This window comes from Myripristis murdjan, chromosome 6 (genome assembly GCF_902150065.1).
Source record: "Myripristis murdjan chromosome 6, fMyrMur1.1, whole genome shotgun sequence".
Taxonomy (NCBI): domain Eukaryota; kingdom Metazoa; phylum Chordata; class Actinopteri; order Holocentriformes; family Holocentridae; genus Myripristis; species Myripristis murdjan.
Genome location: NC_043985.1, coordinates 6,629,948 through 6,644,989, shown reverse-complemented (window position 1 = coordinate 6,644,989; position 15,042 = coordinate 6,629,948). Strand labels below are relative to the sequence as shown.

Sequence of the window (15,042 nt, the reverse complement as noted above, 5' to 3'; positions counted from 1 at the left end):
AGTGCTTTACACAATCAAAAAGGGTTTATTATTGGTCAATTAATTGAATTATGAGTAAAATAGACAACAAATGGACAAACAAGCAGAGCAATACAATAGTTAAAAAAGTAAAACCAGTTAACAGTGTAAAAACAGGTCATAGGGTCATAGTGAAGGAAAGACAGCAATCATTTTGGCTACAGTAAAATAATAAAAGACAGCAAGCAGCATCTTCACTTATTCCAGGAAAAATGCAAAAATGAGCCAGAGAATCCCAGCAATGGGAAGAAAACATGATGTACATTTTCTGAAAGCCCTCGTGTGTGTTTGCAGACACCATACCGTGCATGCTGTCGCCGTGGTCCGACTGGAGCGAGTGCAGCGTGACGTGCGGGAGGGGCGTCCGAACACGCCAGAGGATGCTCAAGTCCGACCCTGCAGAGTGCACCGAGGAACTGGAGCAGACGGAGAAGTGCATGCTGCCCGAATGTCGTAAGTGCGATAGGATAAAGTTCAAACTCACACCATGTAGGTCATATTTTACATGAGAAAAAATATGAGAGGCTTCCGTGGGGTCTTCAGCAAAATGAGGACTAGTTTAATTTTACTTTAAACGCTTGTGAAAGATGTCAGAATGCAGCCTTTAAACACAAGAAATCGATTTTCCAGCATCACTGATATGACCTTTTGCATATATAATTTTAATAGGAAGAAACATAGTTTGGGAAAGTGATAAATGACCTGTTTTCTTCCACTCAATCCAGTTGTGACTAAGTGAGCAGTAAATATAAATCTGAAGCAGAAGCTCTCCCTGGCCTGGGTCTGTCAAATCACAGCTTGACCTGTTTCCAGTGTCAGCCCAAACTGAGAAGTGTGCCCAAACCACCCAAGCTTTCCCCCTGATCTTTACACTGCAAAAAAAATAAATAAATAAAAAATTTTAAAAAATCACAATTTTAATGAGTCTGAGTGACTTTTTTTAATTGAATTCAACAAAATCTTGTTTTTCTTCAAACAGTGTAATGCCCATTCTGCCTTGTTTCAGCATTATTCAGCAAAAATGGTACTGTAGCTTATTCCACTAGCAGATTTTCTCACTTGTTTTTTTTTCCACAACATTTTTAAAACTGAATATGAATATGAACTGAAAATGAAGACTAAATGACTCGTCAAGATAAAGATTTTTTTTTTTTTTTTTTTTTTTGCTGTGAGATATTTCGCTTCATATCATCCTCATATTTTATTTTTTTCCTTTCTCCTTCTCTGGCCCTCATTCTCTCTTTCTCTCTTCCCCCCTCCCTCTCTCCTCCCATCCAGCCATCGACTGCATGGTGTCGGAGTGGTCGGAGTGGTCGGAGTGTAACAAGTCGTGCGGTAAAGGGCACACCATTCGAACCCGCATGGTCAAGCTGGAGCCGCAGTTTGGGGGCAGCCCCTGTCCCGAGACCGTCCAGAGGAAGAAGTGCAAGATCAGGAAGTGCCGGACAAAAGCAAAGGAGGAGAGAGGAGGAGGTGGAGGAGGAGGAGGAGGTGGGAAGAGAAGGAGAAGGGGCAAGCAAGGGAGAGATGCAGCGGTGGAAGAACAGCCAGGTGGGTGGGGATAAGCTACCACAAGACTAAACAGCATTAACTTATTAAAGGGTGAATGGCTTGAACCATTCTCATTATCAGGTGAGGTCATTGACAGGACAAAATTAACACCACTTTTCCCATAAACATGCAAAGAAGACGTTGCTTTCTCCAGGAATAGCTTTTCGTTTTGGATTCGCTGAAGGGGATATATATGTTAGAATTGATTTTTCCACTGGATTTTCACTCGAGCCACCATCTGGCATTTTGAGACGCTCACAAATTTTAGCGTGCTGTGAAGTAATGCTACACATTTCCCACAAAGTCCAGTCTGGTGGAAGACGATATATATAATGCAGCACAGAGGCGATGGTCCCATTTGTTTGTAGGAATTGAACCAATATCTCAAAATTAATGATTTCTTGATGTTTAAATCCTACATGAAGCATCTTTAAAGGACCGTAGCAGTGATTTTGCATGTTTAGCATATCTACAAAATGTCCATACTGCATGTTTCTGCTAATCTCTTCCCAAAGCAAGCAGTCAGATATTAAAACTCTGATAACATTTTTCCTCCTTTTTCTCCAGCCATTGGTTTCCATACATTCCATTACGATATGAAAATGAACTCTCAGAGACTTTCTTCACAGCAGTATTCCATCACCAGAATAAAGCCCTCCACATCAGTTTTCCTAAAAGCAGCAGCACTGTTGGGTTTTGATGACTTGAAACTGGACGGAGTGAAACGGTTTCTCTGAAGGAAAAAAGTCCCTGACCAATTATCAGTTCTGTGATGATATGAATACTGATGACTTCATTAGCTGCAGAAGTAGAACATCATAGGGCGTCTGTTTCAACGAAAAAAATCTATTTTGTGGGGTTTTGATTATATGTTGTGAAATCTTGAGTAACCCCACATGATTTGCTGCAATGTAAAATGTGGGTAAATTCTGGCAAACAAACCAAACATTCATCACTGGTATGGTCCTTTAATTACTACAGTGTCATACCTAATTTTATTATGATACATTATAATCCATTTGTTCAGCTACAAATATGAAAGTAAAATATGTCTTTAAACAATCAATTATGCACATGCACACATCTTTATTTAAAGGTGTTAAATAGTCAAATTTATTTTATCTTTTTCTGGCACTGCACCAAGTGTGTTATGCACTTTTGATTGGTCAGAAACATGGCATCAAACTTAAAAAAAAGTTTTTTGTTGCCTGGTAGTCACTTATATAATCTTATATATTGATTGATTGATTGATTGATTGATTGATTGAACCCTCCCTGTCCCCCCCGCTCTGTGATGTTTACTCCAGCAGGTTGCAGGATGCAGCCGTGGACCAGCTGGACGGACTGTACCAAGCCCTGCGGAGGGGGGATCCAGGAGCGCTTCATGTTGGTGAGGAAAAGAGTGAAGAGCCCACCGCTGACCAGCTGCAAGGACAGGAAGGAGATCCGTGCCTGTAACGTACATCCCTGCTAGGGGGCACTACTGAGCCAGGGGCACGGGGAGGGAGGGAGGTTAAGTATACGCTTATAAGTTTTCAAAACGTGGTTTATATGATGAAGCTGATGGGGATGTACTTGAATATAAGAGTGGCTGAGGAGTAGAGAAAGAGTCGGTTTGACACCAGGGAGTAGGGAAGAAGGCATGGAGGAGGAGGCGAATCGCTTAAGGGAGAGAAAGGAGGGTGGAGAGGAAGGGGTGAGGAGGTGAAGAGAGAAGCCAGGAGAGGAGGACAGGATGGCAATGAAGACGAAACCCAGAAGACATAAACGGACAGGAGGAGAGGATGATGTGCTGTCTAGTGAAGCCATTGTAGACATTTAGTAGCTGACAGGGCTGACATAACTATTGACCAAAATGGAAGTACTGGAGTAACGTCTGTGTCCTGCAAAAACATCTGAGTTTCAACAAAATCAGACCAGTTTACCATTGACAGACACACATTTTTTTAACATTTTACAATGTATTTTCAGTTTGAGTCCTGGAAACATATAAACTGGTCACCAAAAATGACAAATTATCTAAACTGAAGATGTAGGATTTTTTTTCTCTTTTTTCCTTTCTTTTTTTTTTTTTTTTTTTTTTTTGCAAGACACAGATGATAACACAGCAAGTTAGGAGTCTTAGACCTATGGATGTATAACTATTATCTAACCGACACTTATAAAATGACACTACTAGGCCTATGTAATTAGTCAGAAACACTTTCTCAAATACACAGATATAAAAGGAGATGGTTTATACTGTTATAAATTAGTCTTTATATACTGTACTGCTGTTTAACTGTTGTTTCAGCTGATGTAGCACTAATCTTATGATAGCCCTCTCTCACTCTGTCAGAACATTTCAGCATGTGTAAAGATGATCACTTTTCTTTCGACATTATGCTTTCCCCGTCGTAGCTGTCGTCTTTCAACAGACAGAAAAATGACTACGTATGCCATTTGCCGGTTCCTGGAAACACATACGGAGCCACAGAGGTCCCCTTTTACACATGTGCTGCAATATGTTGTCGGTTTGTAGTTCCACTCGGAAAAGAAATTGTTTGGGAAACTGCAGGACGGAGCAGCTGAAAAACAGCAAACACGTTCTTGAGGCCTCAGTTACAACCCATCTTACTCCCAGTGTGGCTCCTCTAAAGTTCTGTCATTTTCAGGGTGGGGAACTCTGCCAGGAAGAACAACCCTTTTTCAAAATTCACCATCTTTTCCTATGGTTTTGATGTAGTAACCACAGTTTCACAACGATTCACAATGATTACCATACTCCTAGTCATGGTATTACCACTGTTTTGCCATGGTAGTTAAAGGCAACCATAACCTTAGTACTACCATGTTTTTTAAAAGATATTGTATGGTAAATATAATTAATTGTTAGTACTACGGTATAAAAAATAGTTTCACTTTTTTGCAATGGAGGAACAGCTATTATGGTAGTTATGGCTAGTGCTGTGTACCAAAATGCACATTATGATTCACATTATACAAGTGCTCAAAATCACAAAACTATGATTTTCCCACCGAGCAACATATTAAACAAATTAATCAAACTTACAGTATGTTACAAGAGGTTCGCATTATGAAGCAAAACATATGTCTAAGTATAGTTTTTTTAGACTGTAATAAAGCCTGTATACTGAGATTACTGAGATTACTGAGATGCTCCTGAGATTGCAAGTTGATTTGACAAGTGTTATCTGCATTCTGACGACCCACTCGAGTGTTGAGTCAACACTATATTTGATGTCAGTCTTCTGGATAGAGAGTCCCACCACCCTGAGCGCTGGGAATAAGGGTAAGCCGGGAATTTGTTACAGGGGAACAGCAACAAATAGGCCTTTTCCTACATCGTATTTACCACGACACTTCACACCCACCCAGAGTGACTCCACACAAACGAGCACTCTTCCATGTTACAGAGTAGTGTTTTTATTTAATGTAACACTTATTTGACTGTAATCAAATCTTGTGAGTTAAACTATTCCAACGTAATTAACAGTAGAGCTTTATACTAACCCGGTTTGGTAGAGAAAAATGCTCATAGGACAAAGATGAGGCACTCCAAGCTTTATTGCTTATCAAGGCGAAATGTGTTGTTTTTATTGCATTGTCATGATGAAAGTGATTTGTAGACATTACCTGTTTTTTTTTTCTGGGGGAGTGGGGATTAGGTAGTCATTTATCCTGAAATGCGTTTTTTTCCCTTGTATTTTGATAAGTATGTCATTTCTGAAGTCCTCTTTAGATGTTCTCTCCCTCATGCTTTCTGTTTTAGGCTTATCTCTCTCTCTATTTTATTTCTTTGCTTCTGTATCACGTGACTATTTTGTAATAAACCACCTTTACAATAAAAGAGTAAATGTGAAAAACACAATGTCATTGAACTCGATGCTTTCATCTCCATTTATGGTGCCATGAATCTGAAAGAAGTAAAGGATTTGTTCGTACAGATGATGGTGTGGCAATCTGTTGTGGCGGCATCCAAGCCCAAAGTCCGTCTGTTTCCTCAGACTTAGGAATGGTTAGTTTTATAAAATGTAGTTACCCTTTGGCTCCACTAGATGGAGGAAGACGAACAGAGAAAAAGCTGTGAGGCGGCACTGCTTGGAAGTGACAGTACGCAGCTTGCCACATTCAAAGTTCATGGTGCGTCTTTATTATTTAGTAATCACAAAAAAATAGCACTGTTTGAAAGGTCAAGTAAGTTAAATCTTAAAAATGTTTCCATAAAACCTTCCATTCACATTAATTTGGACCACCCAGATGCAAGCCACTGTATGTTTGAGTCTCACTGGCAGTCTGTTTGTGAGGTTAATTTTGGGCCTCTTCAGCAGCTATTCAACACTGCATGCCTAATTCATCACAAGAGTTTGAAAAACACCAAGTCAAGTCCTCATGCCATGAGTAAAGTATCATCATGAATAATGAATGCTCAACAAAGTACAATAGCTTTTTATCTGCTAATGATCAATATTGAATGATGTTTTGCAGTGACTGGATTGCGGGTATGGCATTTCAGCTCGCACAGCAGTAGTAACAATTCAGACATGCTTTCAACTTTCTACTGAGCATCAGATGGAAGCACTTTGCAACAGTTCCCATGATAATGACTGTTGTCCGTTTCCCTTAAAACCTACAAGATTGAAAAGTTTATCTCGGGACACGGAGAAGTGTGTCCTGATGTAGTGGAGCTCTTTTTAGACACGCTATTTTGTTTGGAACCGCTTCCTCTCTTCCTTCTGCTCCTTTCCTCTCTCGCTCTGCTTGAACATTGCTCACCAATGCAGATATTTTGTATTAATGCTGCCAGTAGCCCATATTTATTATATTATTTTTGTAAGAATATTAGAGAGCTCACAGGGGCCAGAGAGGGTAAAAACGTAACAATGACATACAACAAACCAGTTTTATGATGCAAAAATTGTAAGAATAAAATGTTTCCAGCAGGAGTGTATTCTCTTTATACTCTATATTGCACTGCTGCCCCTTCTCTTTTGGTCCTCTGCTGTGTCTGTCCTTCATCCACATGTATCTCTGTCTCCTTTATTACCATAATTCCCTCTGATCCCTGCAGTCCTGGGTCTGATTTATTGCTGCCTCTGCACACCAAACTGTATTACCAGGACTTTTCCAGGGACTACAAAGGACAGTATCAAAGATACCGTCCCTTGGAATGACCCTCGGGTATTCCTGTGTTGTGTACAATCAGGATGCCTTGCCAGCTTCTATAGTCTACTCACAGTCAGTATGGTAGAAATAGAAAAAAGATTTATTTTGTAGTCCTACGTGGGCACCATCGATGAGGGTAAGATGCCCTGGTGGCATGGATGAATAGATGAAAGGATGAACGGATGAGGGACAGATAGATAGACAACAGATCGAGAAAACTGCCCCAGAATGACGATCACTTTAGTTACTGAGGTTGCTTGTCGATGTGTGTGTGTGTGTGTGTGTGTGTGTGTGTGTGTGTTCTGTTTTTTTTTTTTTCCTGATAAAATATGCTGAAACTTTTATGAGCCCCATGGGGAAATTGGGACGTTGCAACATCAAAGGTAATAGGATACAGCAAAGAAAAAAGCATATACATATAAAAATATAAACAATAAGGGTTTCATGAGCGTACGCAGCCTATTTGAACATGCAGTGTAGGAGCTATGGGAGTATGGATATACTCAAAATGATTACTTATGTTTACCTTACAATGTTTATTTTTTTAAGTAAGTGGATTAAGCGGATTATAAATGGAATAAATGGATTAAAGGTAAAGTAGGTGGATTATAAAGTAACAACGCGAAAATATGTGTGTGCAGTATGAAGATTTACAACGATGTGGAAATGTTTCAGCATAAATTGAGGTTGAAACAAAGAGAGGGAGATGGGAACTGAGAGATGCAGAAATTAGAGGAATATAAAATACTTAAGCCAAAAATCCAACTTTGGTAGACTGTTGGCTTGTGTAGTTCCCGCGGTGGTATGAGTCCACGCTTCAGTGGGCTCCTAATCTGCAATACCCCATCTCTCCATAGTGTCATGTATTTCTATCTCTTCATAATTTTTTCTATGTGTGTAATTACAATTATTTGTGAAAATCCGATCATTTAATTTCTCCCTGGCACAAGGTTACCTGCAGACTCTATTTGCCAGTTTATTTTCCAGCAATTCAAACAGAAAATAACAATTAAAAAAATGGGAACCGGAACTTGTTGCTTTTTTAATTGGCATATTCTGCTTTTTTCCACGTTTGTTTATGCATTAAAAGTGTTATTTTGGGCTGTTATTTTTGGAAGCTACATAAAATGAATGGCGAGAGAGAAGTACATTATTCTGAATTAGCAGCCCAGAGGAGCATGGAGCAAATTCAGGTAACACCAAGGTAATGATAAAAATCCAACACTCTACTAAAGTTACAACTTAAATTGTACAAATGAATATCTGGTTGGATGAAGGCTTTACTAAGCGAGGGAAAGCCTGTATAAAGCAGCACTACTAGGTGACATTGCACATTAGTGATCCCAAGTGACAATAGAAAAAAATTACTTGAATTTTTGAACATTTGAGGGAGTTCATTAAGCAGAAATCATGTGATATGAGCTAAGTCTTTTCCCTTGGTGGCTGAAGGAGTGAATGTGATGAGGGGCTTCAGTTTGTCACTTCCTTTGTGTGGAGAAAATTCCCCGCCAGTGTTCATATTTAATTTGGGCAGATAGGGCAGCTCAAATATGTTCATTTGGGAGGACGGGAAACTTCCCTCCTCTGTGCTACTCTTCAACTATGTGATACAGGCTGGCAAAACAAATTTTTCTGCATATTCCTGTGTCGCTCTTTCTTTTTCTGTGCCTGTGTTTTTGTTCAGGGTTATGGAATGCAAACAAAACAAACTGAAAAAAAAAAATGTACAGAGCTCCAAGAAAACAGTGACAGCTGTAAAGCACAGTTCCAACAGCCTGTCTCTACACATACACAGGCACATACAGCGGAATACATACATATAAATATGCAATTTCAAGAAAATTCAGTCAGCTGGTCTCTGAAGGTTCAGCCTTGGCTAGTTCAGCTGCAAGCCTTGGTGGACAGCTGGAAGTGTGTTGCTCACAGAATACAGTAACAAATTTTCCCAGCACATGTGAAATATTCATGATCTCATCTATGCAACTCAATCAGTCTCTATTTTCAGCCGCTTTCATATCATATTCTAAAAATATGAATTCCTCCCAGTGATTTTGTGGTAGTTACTAATGACCAATTGAGTAAGCAAGTGAATCAAAATGACTGAAAGAGTGATTCATGGTGTGTAGACTAATGGATGTATGAATGGTTTACTGGCTAATTCAGACTGTTGCCGTGTAATTTGTCTTGGTGGAGTAGAAAGGCCTCTGAAAAACCATTTGGAGGATGTAACTGACTCTCCTCTTTAAGCCTGTATAAACAGAAAGAAGATGACCTCTAGTCAGTTAGTCTAGTCATGTTTAGGCGATGGCTAAATAAGAGAGGTGTGTGCTTTAGCAAATATGAGGGATTTCAGAATGTTTAGTCAGGCTTAAAAAGTAGAACATGACATGTCACTGTCTTTGCATTACTTTTTAATGCTATGCTGAATGTACGAGGTAATAGGGGCACTTACCTTTCATGAAGTACACTGGTGAGGGGAATTCAGGTAAAAGCCACTGTCCTTTATTGATTTCACTTATTAAATCTAGAGCCATCAGGCAGGAGGACATGTAAATAAAGAGAAGCACTGCAGCTCCAGACTGTTTTTGAAGATCTGAGACAACTGAGATGTGAATTGTGCAAAAGGAGCTGCTACTCAATATCAGGAGGATGTCTGCAATATGTAGGTGATGTAAACGCTGGAGTATTTGGAAATTTAGAATGCAACTTACAGTTGTGTAGGTGCTGTTCAGTTTTCATGATCAGTCCTTTTTTGCTCTTTCGGGAGGAGGGGGCCTATACGTCACTGTGGCTGGTCAGGAGTTTGGTCCAGGGGGGCATATCTCCAAAAAGGGTCTCCAAATCTATGTGATGGATCGCCATGAACTTTGGTGACAACATTCATGTTGCATAGAGGATAAAATATGTCATTTTTTGTGACCCTATGACCTTTCCTCTAGCGTCACCAGCAGGTGAATATCTTAATCTTGCATTGGACATACCTCCAACTGAAATTTGTCAAGTCTGGTGAACCTGTGACCTTCCATCTAGTGCCACCAGCAGGCAACATTTTTAGTCTTGCACACTAACACCACATTCATGTTGGGTAGGTGATCATGACCTTTCCTGTAGCATCACCTGCAGGTCAAAATGTTGTTAGACAGGAAATGGTGGTTGCCAGAGTTGAAATTTTGTGACAACAGCCATATTGACTATAGGACATAAAACCTGGATTTTGGAAGACTCAATGACTGTCCCACTAATACCACCAACATGTCAAATTGTTAACGCCACACAGTAAAATCTCTAAATGTTTTTGCATTGACATGAAATTTGGTGGTAGCATTCCTGTTGGCTAGATGATGATAATTGGTGGCTGCATGACCTGTGTTGGAAATAACGCAATTGCTATTTTATTTATTTTTTTTCCCTTTATTTAACCAGGTAAAAAACACATTATGGTTCAAAATTTCAATTTCAACTGTGATCTGAGCAAAAAAGCAGCAAAACAGCAACTTGCTAATTGCTACACAAAACAACACACAAGATAACGTTCCACAAAATAAAAGCAAAATAAAAATGTTTGATTGGAATGATGGAATCATTTTAAAAGATTACTGATGTGAGCTGAGCAAGTCTAAGTCCAGTTCTGATCTAATAACTAAACTAAATTTTGCTACACCTGCACTGTGAGATATGACACAATGACAACCTTTAACATTATTAAGATAACTTAATGTAAAAAATCAAACCTGCCCTAATCCAAAAACTAATGTACGTGCTGTGTGGAGACTTTTTTTGAGACACGATATAAACCAGGGTCGATTCAGGTGGACCAGCTATGTTGCCATTTTCAGCCCTTTTCTCCTCCTCTACAATATTTTTTGCTAAAATCAGCACCTGATTAAGCTGCTCCCACTGCTTCTCCTGCTGTTTGATACAAGCTCTCCCCCCTCCCATTTTTGAGACGTCACGACGGCTGAAACTTCACAATGGCTGAACGTTGTCTGTGGGGGAAATGCATGGCGAAAGGAGACAGGTAACCTGCAAGATTTATTTGCTGCTCCCTTTAGTAATCCTTTACATTTGTCACCGGGCCTGCAGGCACAGAGCTTAGCGAAGTTTGTCCTCGGCTGGCATCCGTACCGCTTTAATGAGGTGGGGAGCGCTTGGAGGAAGAGAGTAGAGGCAAACAGTTGCAAAGTGTTCGCATACAAACAAGTTGCATCATGGGTGAGAAAATGCTGCATATGCACCCTTAACAGAAGTTTGTTTTTAACCAGACTAAAAATCATATATGGTTGGATGTTATTGAAGAATTAGAAAGGCATTTTAAAGGCATGCATTACCTGTGTGAACCTGACAGTGGGGGTTATTTATCTCACCGCAGGATGCTACCAAGGTGTTGTTCACATTATGTTGACAAGCAGTCATTTTTCAGTACGTTCACTGTATGTTCAGTAACAGCACATTTGTTATTTTAGTACATCTCACTCATGTTTATGCAAATGTACGCCTCCAGATCACAAACAAGTCAGTAACTCACCACTCAATGACAGGAGGAGGAGGTTACAGCTACGTAGTGGTGCCATCAGTATGCAGCAGTACAGTCAGAGTAATTGTCTGTGTGTGTGTGTGTGTGTACATGGTGTATATCTTAGTTGATGCTTGTTGGAATCCCCTTGGCGGTGGTGTGGTTGCAGCCTAAGTGACCTCGTTTGCCACACTTTCAACTAAGTGCTTCTTGCCGGTGGGATGATCTCAATACCCCCCACCCCCTCAACACACACACACACACACACACACACACACACACACACACACACACACTGCTTCCACCAGCACAACCCACCCACCCACCTACCCCATTTTCTGACTTTCTCCTTGTTCTGCTTGAGATCAAACATACTGTCTTTCTCTCTCGATCTCTCTCTCTCAAACATACACACACACACACAAACACACACACACAAATACACACACATACATACACACACATGCACACGCTCACACTGAGGGAATACTATCTCCATTAAATGAGATGGTGAAAGTGGGGCAGTGCTTCTCCTCTCCTCTGGTGATGAGCTTCCAAACAGAGCAAACAAATAAATGAATGAATGAAAGAGTGACTAAATGAATGAATGAATGAATGAATGAATGAATGGAAACCTAAGCACAGTTGCTCTCTCATCCCTTCTGTCCTTACTTTGTCTGTTGCCTCATTAATTTGTATATTATTCATTTCTTTCTTCCTTCCTTCCATCAGTCCTTACCTTCTGCTTTTTCGTGTAGCTCGAGGTTTGTTTGAACCCTTGTTTCAGCCAGTGCATTGACCAGGAACACAATCTGACTTACAGTAAGGTTACACTCACACACACACACACACGCACACACACACACACACACACACACACACACACACACACACACACACATGCACTTGAAAAGATCAATCAGGAAAATCCATTCATTGAAAAACAATAATTAGACCCAGCCTGTTTTCGTTTGCATCCATTAGAGGGTTTGAGGCGAGGGCTCTGTCCAGCTATAAAAGCTCGATATTCTTGAGCTTGTTGCTCCATGTGATGTTTGCTTCTGCCCTCCTGAATGAATTAGATAGATCTCTCTCTCTCTTTGAGTCAATGTGGTATCCTTAGTGATCTGATAAAATGGGAACTGGGAGGTATACAGCGCAAAGCAACAGTGTGTGGGAGTGTATTCAAATTAGCCCATAGCTGCCCACCTACACGTCTGCATAAGCAGAATTAACAACAAGCCTAATAGTTGCTGACAGAGTTTAGGACCGAGTTTCAAATACTCCTTTGCTTTCTCCGCTGCCCACTGTCTCATTTAAAATCTCATAAACACACACATATGCTATGAATCAAGCTAAAATGGAAGGACTCCCTGTCTGTGTGTCTGTCCTCAACAACCATTCATCTGATCAGCGTCACACTTCACACGAGGAAGCGCAGTGTCGAGTGTGAAGTTGTCTGGATGTGCGATTCTCCAGAAAGCTGCAAGCCGCAACACCAGGCCAAGCGATCGGCCCGTTCCAAACAGGCAGTGACTGCTGTTTTGAACGGGCTCTGCAGAAGTAGAGGTAATTTTGTAGTTTGCATCAGGTGCAATACAGCCTGTCTTAAGCGTCCGATTTGAGCAAAGTCTGTGAGAGCTCTCAAACGAGCAGGACGAGACACAGGAGGACAAAGATAAGTGCAGAGTGCTGGAACACAGACAGTGCCAACACAAGGTGAGACACTACAATAAAGGCATGGCCATTGAACAGGACTTATCAAACCTTGGGGAAAGTCCTTCCTTCACCACACAAAATAACTTGGAGAGACACATTTTTCAAGCGTCCCAACTTTGTGTGATAGCACGCCTCACAGTAAACTTCACAGTAAGCACTTTGTTCTTGCGAACTGTATTCGCATCGTTTCTTCTTCTTGTGTGGGCGCTGTCTTTGCACTTTCTCAAGCTCTTCCTCTCGCATCTGGGCTCTTGCTCACTTTTCTCTACTATGGAAAGCCGATGGGACAAAAACCATCTTGCATAATACTTGGGAGAGCAGCCATTTATCACCTCTTATCACAACAGGCATCAAAGCAGCATTCTTCCCTGTGCTGTCGCATCTTCAAGCTCCTCAGCCAGTGATGGTCCTTGTATTCATATTTTTTCATGTAGAGTTGATCACATGGTATGTTAGCACAATGAAACATAACATAATGCTGTAGTCACTAAATAGGCAAATAATCTGAATACAGCAACTATTAGATAAAGACAAATTTAAAAAATGTTGCAATCATAGATGGACTAGCATAAACTATTAAAATCAAAACTGGAATTATACCCAGACCGGCCTGCACACTACATTTGTTAATTGTTGGGTATCCATTTATTCATTGTTTCGATGGGGAAAATGAAATATTGGCTAAATTATTTGAGACATTTCATTGTATGGGCCTGTTTCTTCCATTTGAGCACATCCAAAAGTCAGAATAGTGTGTTCCCACTCTCCACATACACAAGTGGCTTCATCAAACATGGACCAGAAGTGTAAAAAGAATGGAAATGCAGAAAATGCCTTGCATCTCACGTGATGCACCCGTGATGTAGTTGGACTGGCTTGTTTTTTTTTGTTTTTTGTTTTTTTCAAAGCTGGGAATCTCAGCAGTCGTGACGGTGACAGTAGAGAAACTGGTATAAAACAAGAGCACTTGTGAACCCCAGTGCTGTGTTACGGTTAAATGCACATTTGAGCATGCAAATTATTACATTTTGCACCTAATTCTGAATAGCACGACAGCAGTAGGTTCACATAGTCTTGTTCTGTTGTTCTGCTTTGTTAAGAGGCAGTGTTGAACGTATTTCACGTTATGTGTTTTTCAGCCTTCTGCATTCCTCTGGAGGTTTGGTGACATAATGACGCCATAAAAGTAAAATGGCTGCTATAAGAGTGTAGCTGGGTTTCCTAATGGGGAAGCACATTCAGTTATGAATTAGGTTCAGATTAGTTCATTTGACAGTACAACCCTAATGAAGACTTTAAACCCAAAACTTTAGATGTGTCGGCTGTTGTGCTGAGTAAAACTTTGAACATTACTCTTGCATTACTGTGTGTGCTTCCCCACTGAGAGTATGCAACTATTAGTTTAGGAATGCACAGCGACCACACACCTAGTTTTTTATTATTTCTTACAAGGTGTATTAATATTATGCAGCGAGGGTTTGCTACTGTGCACCAGTCAGGGCGGTATCAGCCGGTAAGCCATAAACTGTCCTGGGAATCTCTGTCCTGTAAAACCTCCTCCCTCTGCTTTCCTTCAAAGTCATTCCTGCTCTTATTCTCATGCATCTTTAAGAGTCTTTGTGCTGGGCATTTGCGCCTGTGGCTGACATGTCTCATTATGCATTTTTACATGCATTGCATATGTGTCTTCATGTGTTCCAAGTAAAATATGTGGAAAATATTTTCATGTAAATACTGGTGTATCTGCGTGGTGGAGGCAAGCTTTGAAAAGCAGAACTGGCACCACAAGGTGTGATCTGTAGGAGAAATTTACCCAGCATGCTCTCATTTTCCATTTTGATGATTCATTTTCTTGAGTTTTTGCCCATTGATTGCATAAAATACAGATCACGTATATCATAAACTGTGAACCTGGGGCCAGATTTTGAAATGGCATAAGAAGAAATTTTAGTATCCTATATGCAGGTCCTCAGTATATTTATTGGTAACAATCTTATTTTTTAAGAATGTTTTTAATTTTTCTTGCTGAATTAATTACAGTTAATAGAGGAAGTGAAGGTGATAGTCTCAGCTTA

The 15,042-nt window shown here is 40.3% G+C and overlaps 1 protein-coding gene across 1 annotated transcript in view; it reads left to right on the top strand.

The window, feature by feature from the left end:
- spon1b (spondin 1b) overlaps positions 1-5,440 on the top strand; it is an 82,514-nt gene extending 77,074 nt beyond the window's left edge. The window contains 4 exon segments of the mRNA XM_030053678.1: positions 313-471; positions 1,297-1,463; positions 1,466-1,553; positions 2,880-5,440. Coding sequence (XP_029909538.1) covers positions 313-471; positions 1,297-1,463; positions 1,466-1,553; positions 2,880-3,043 — 578 coding nt within the window. The 3' untranslated portion in view covers positions 3,044-5,440.
- The last annotated feature ends 9,602 nt before the right edge of the window (positions 5,441-15,042 follow it).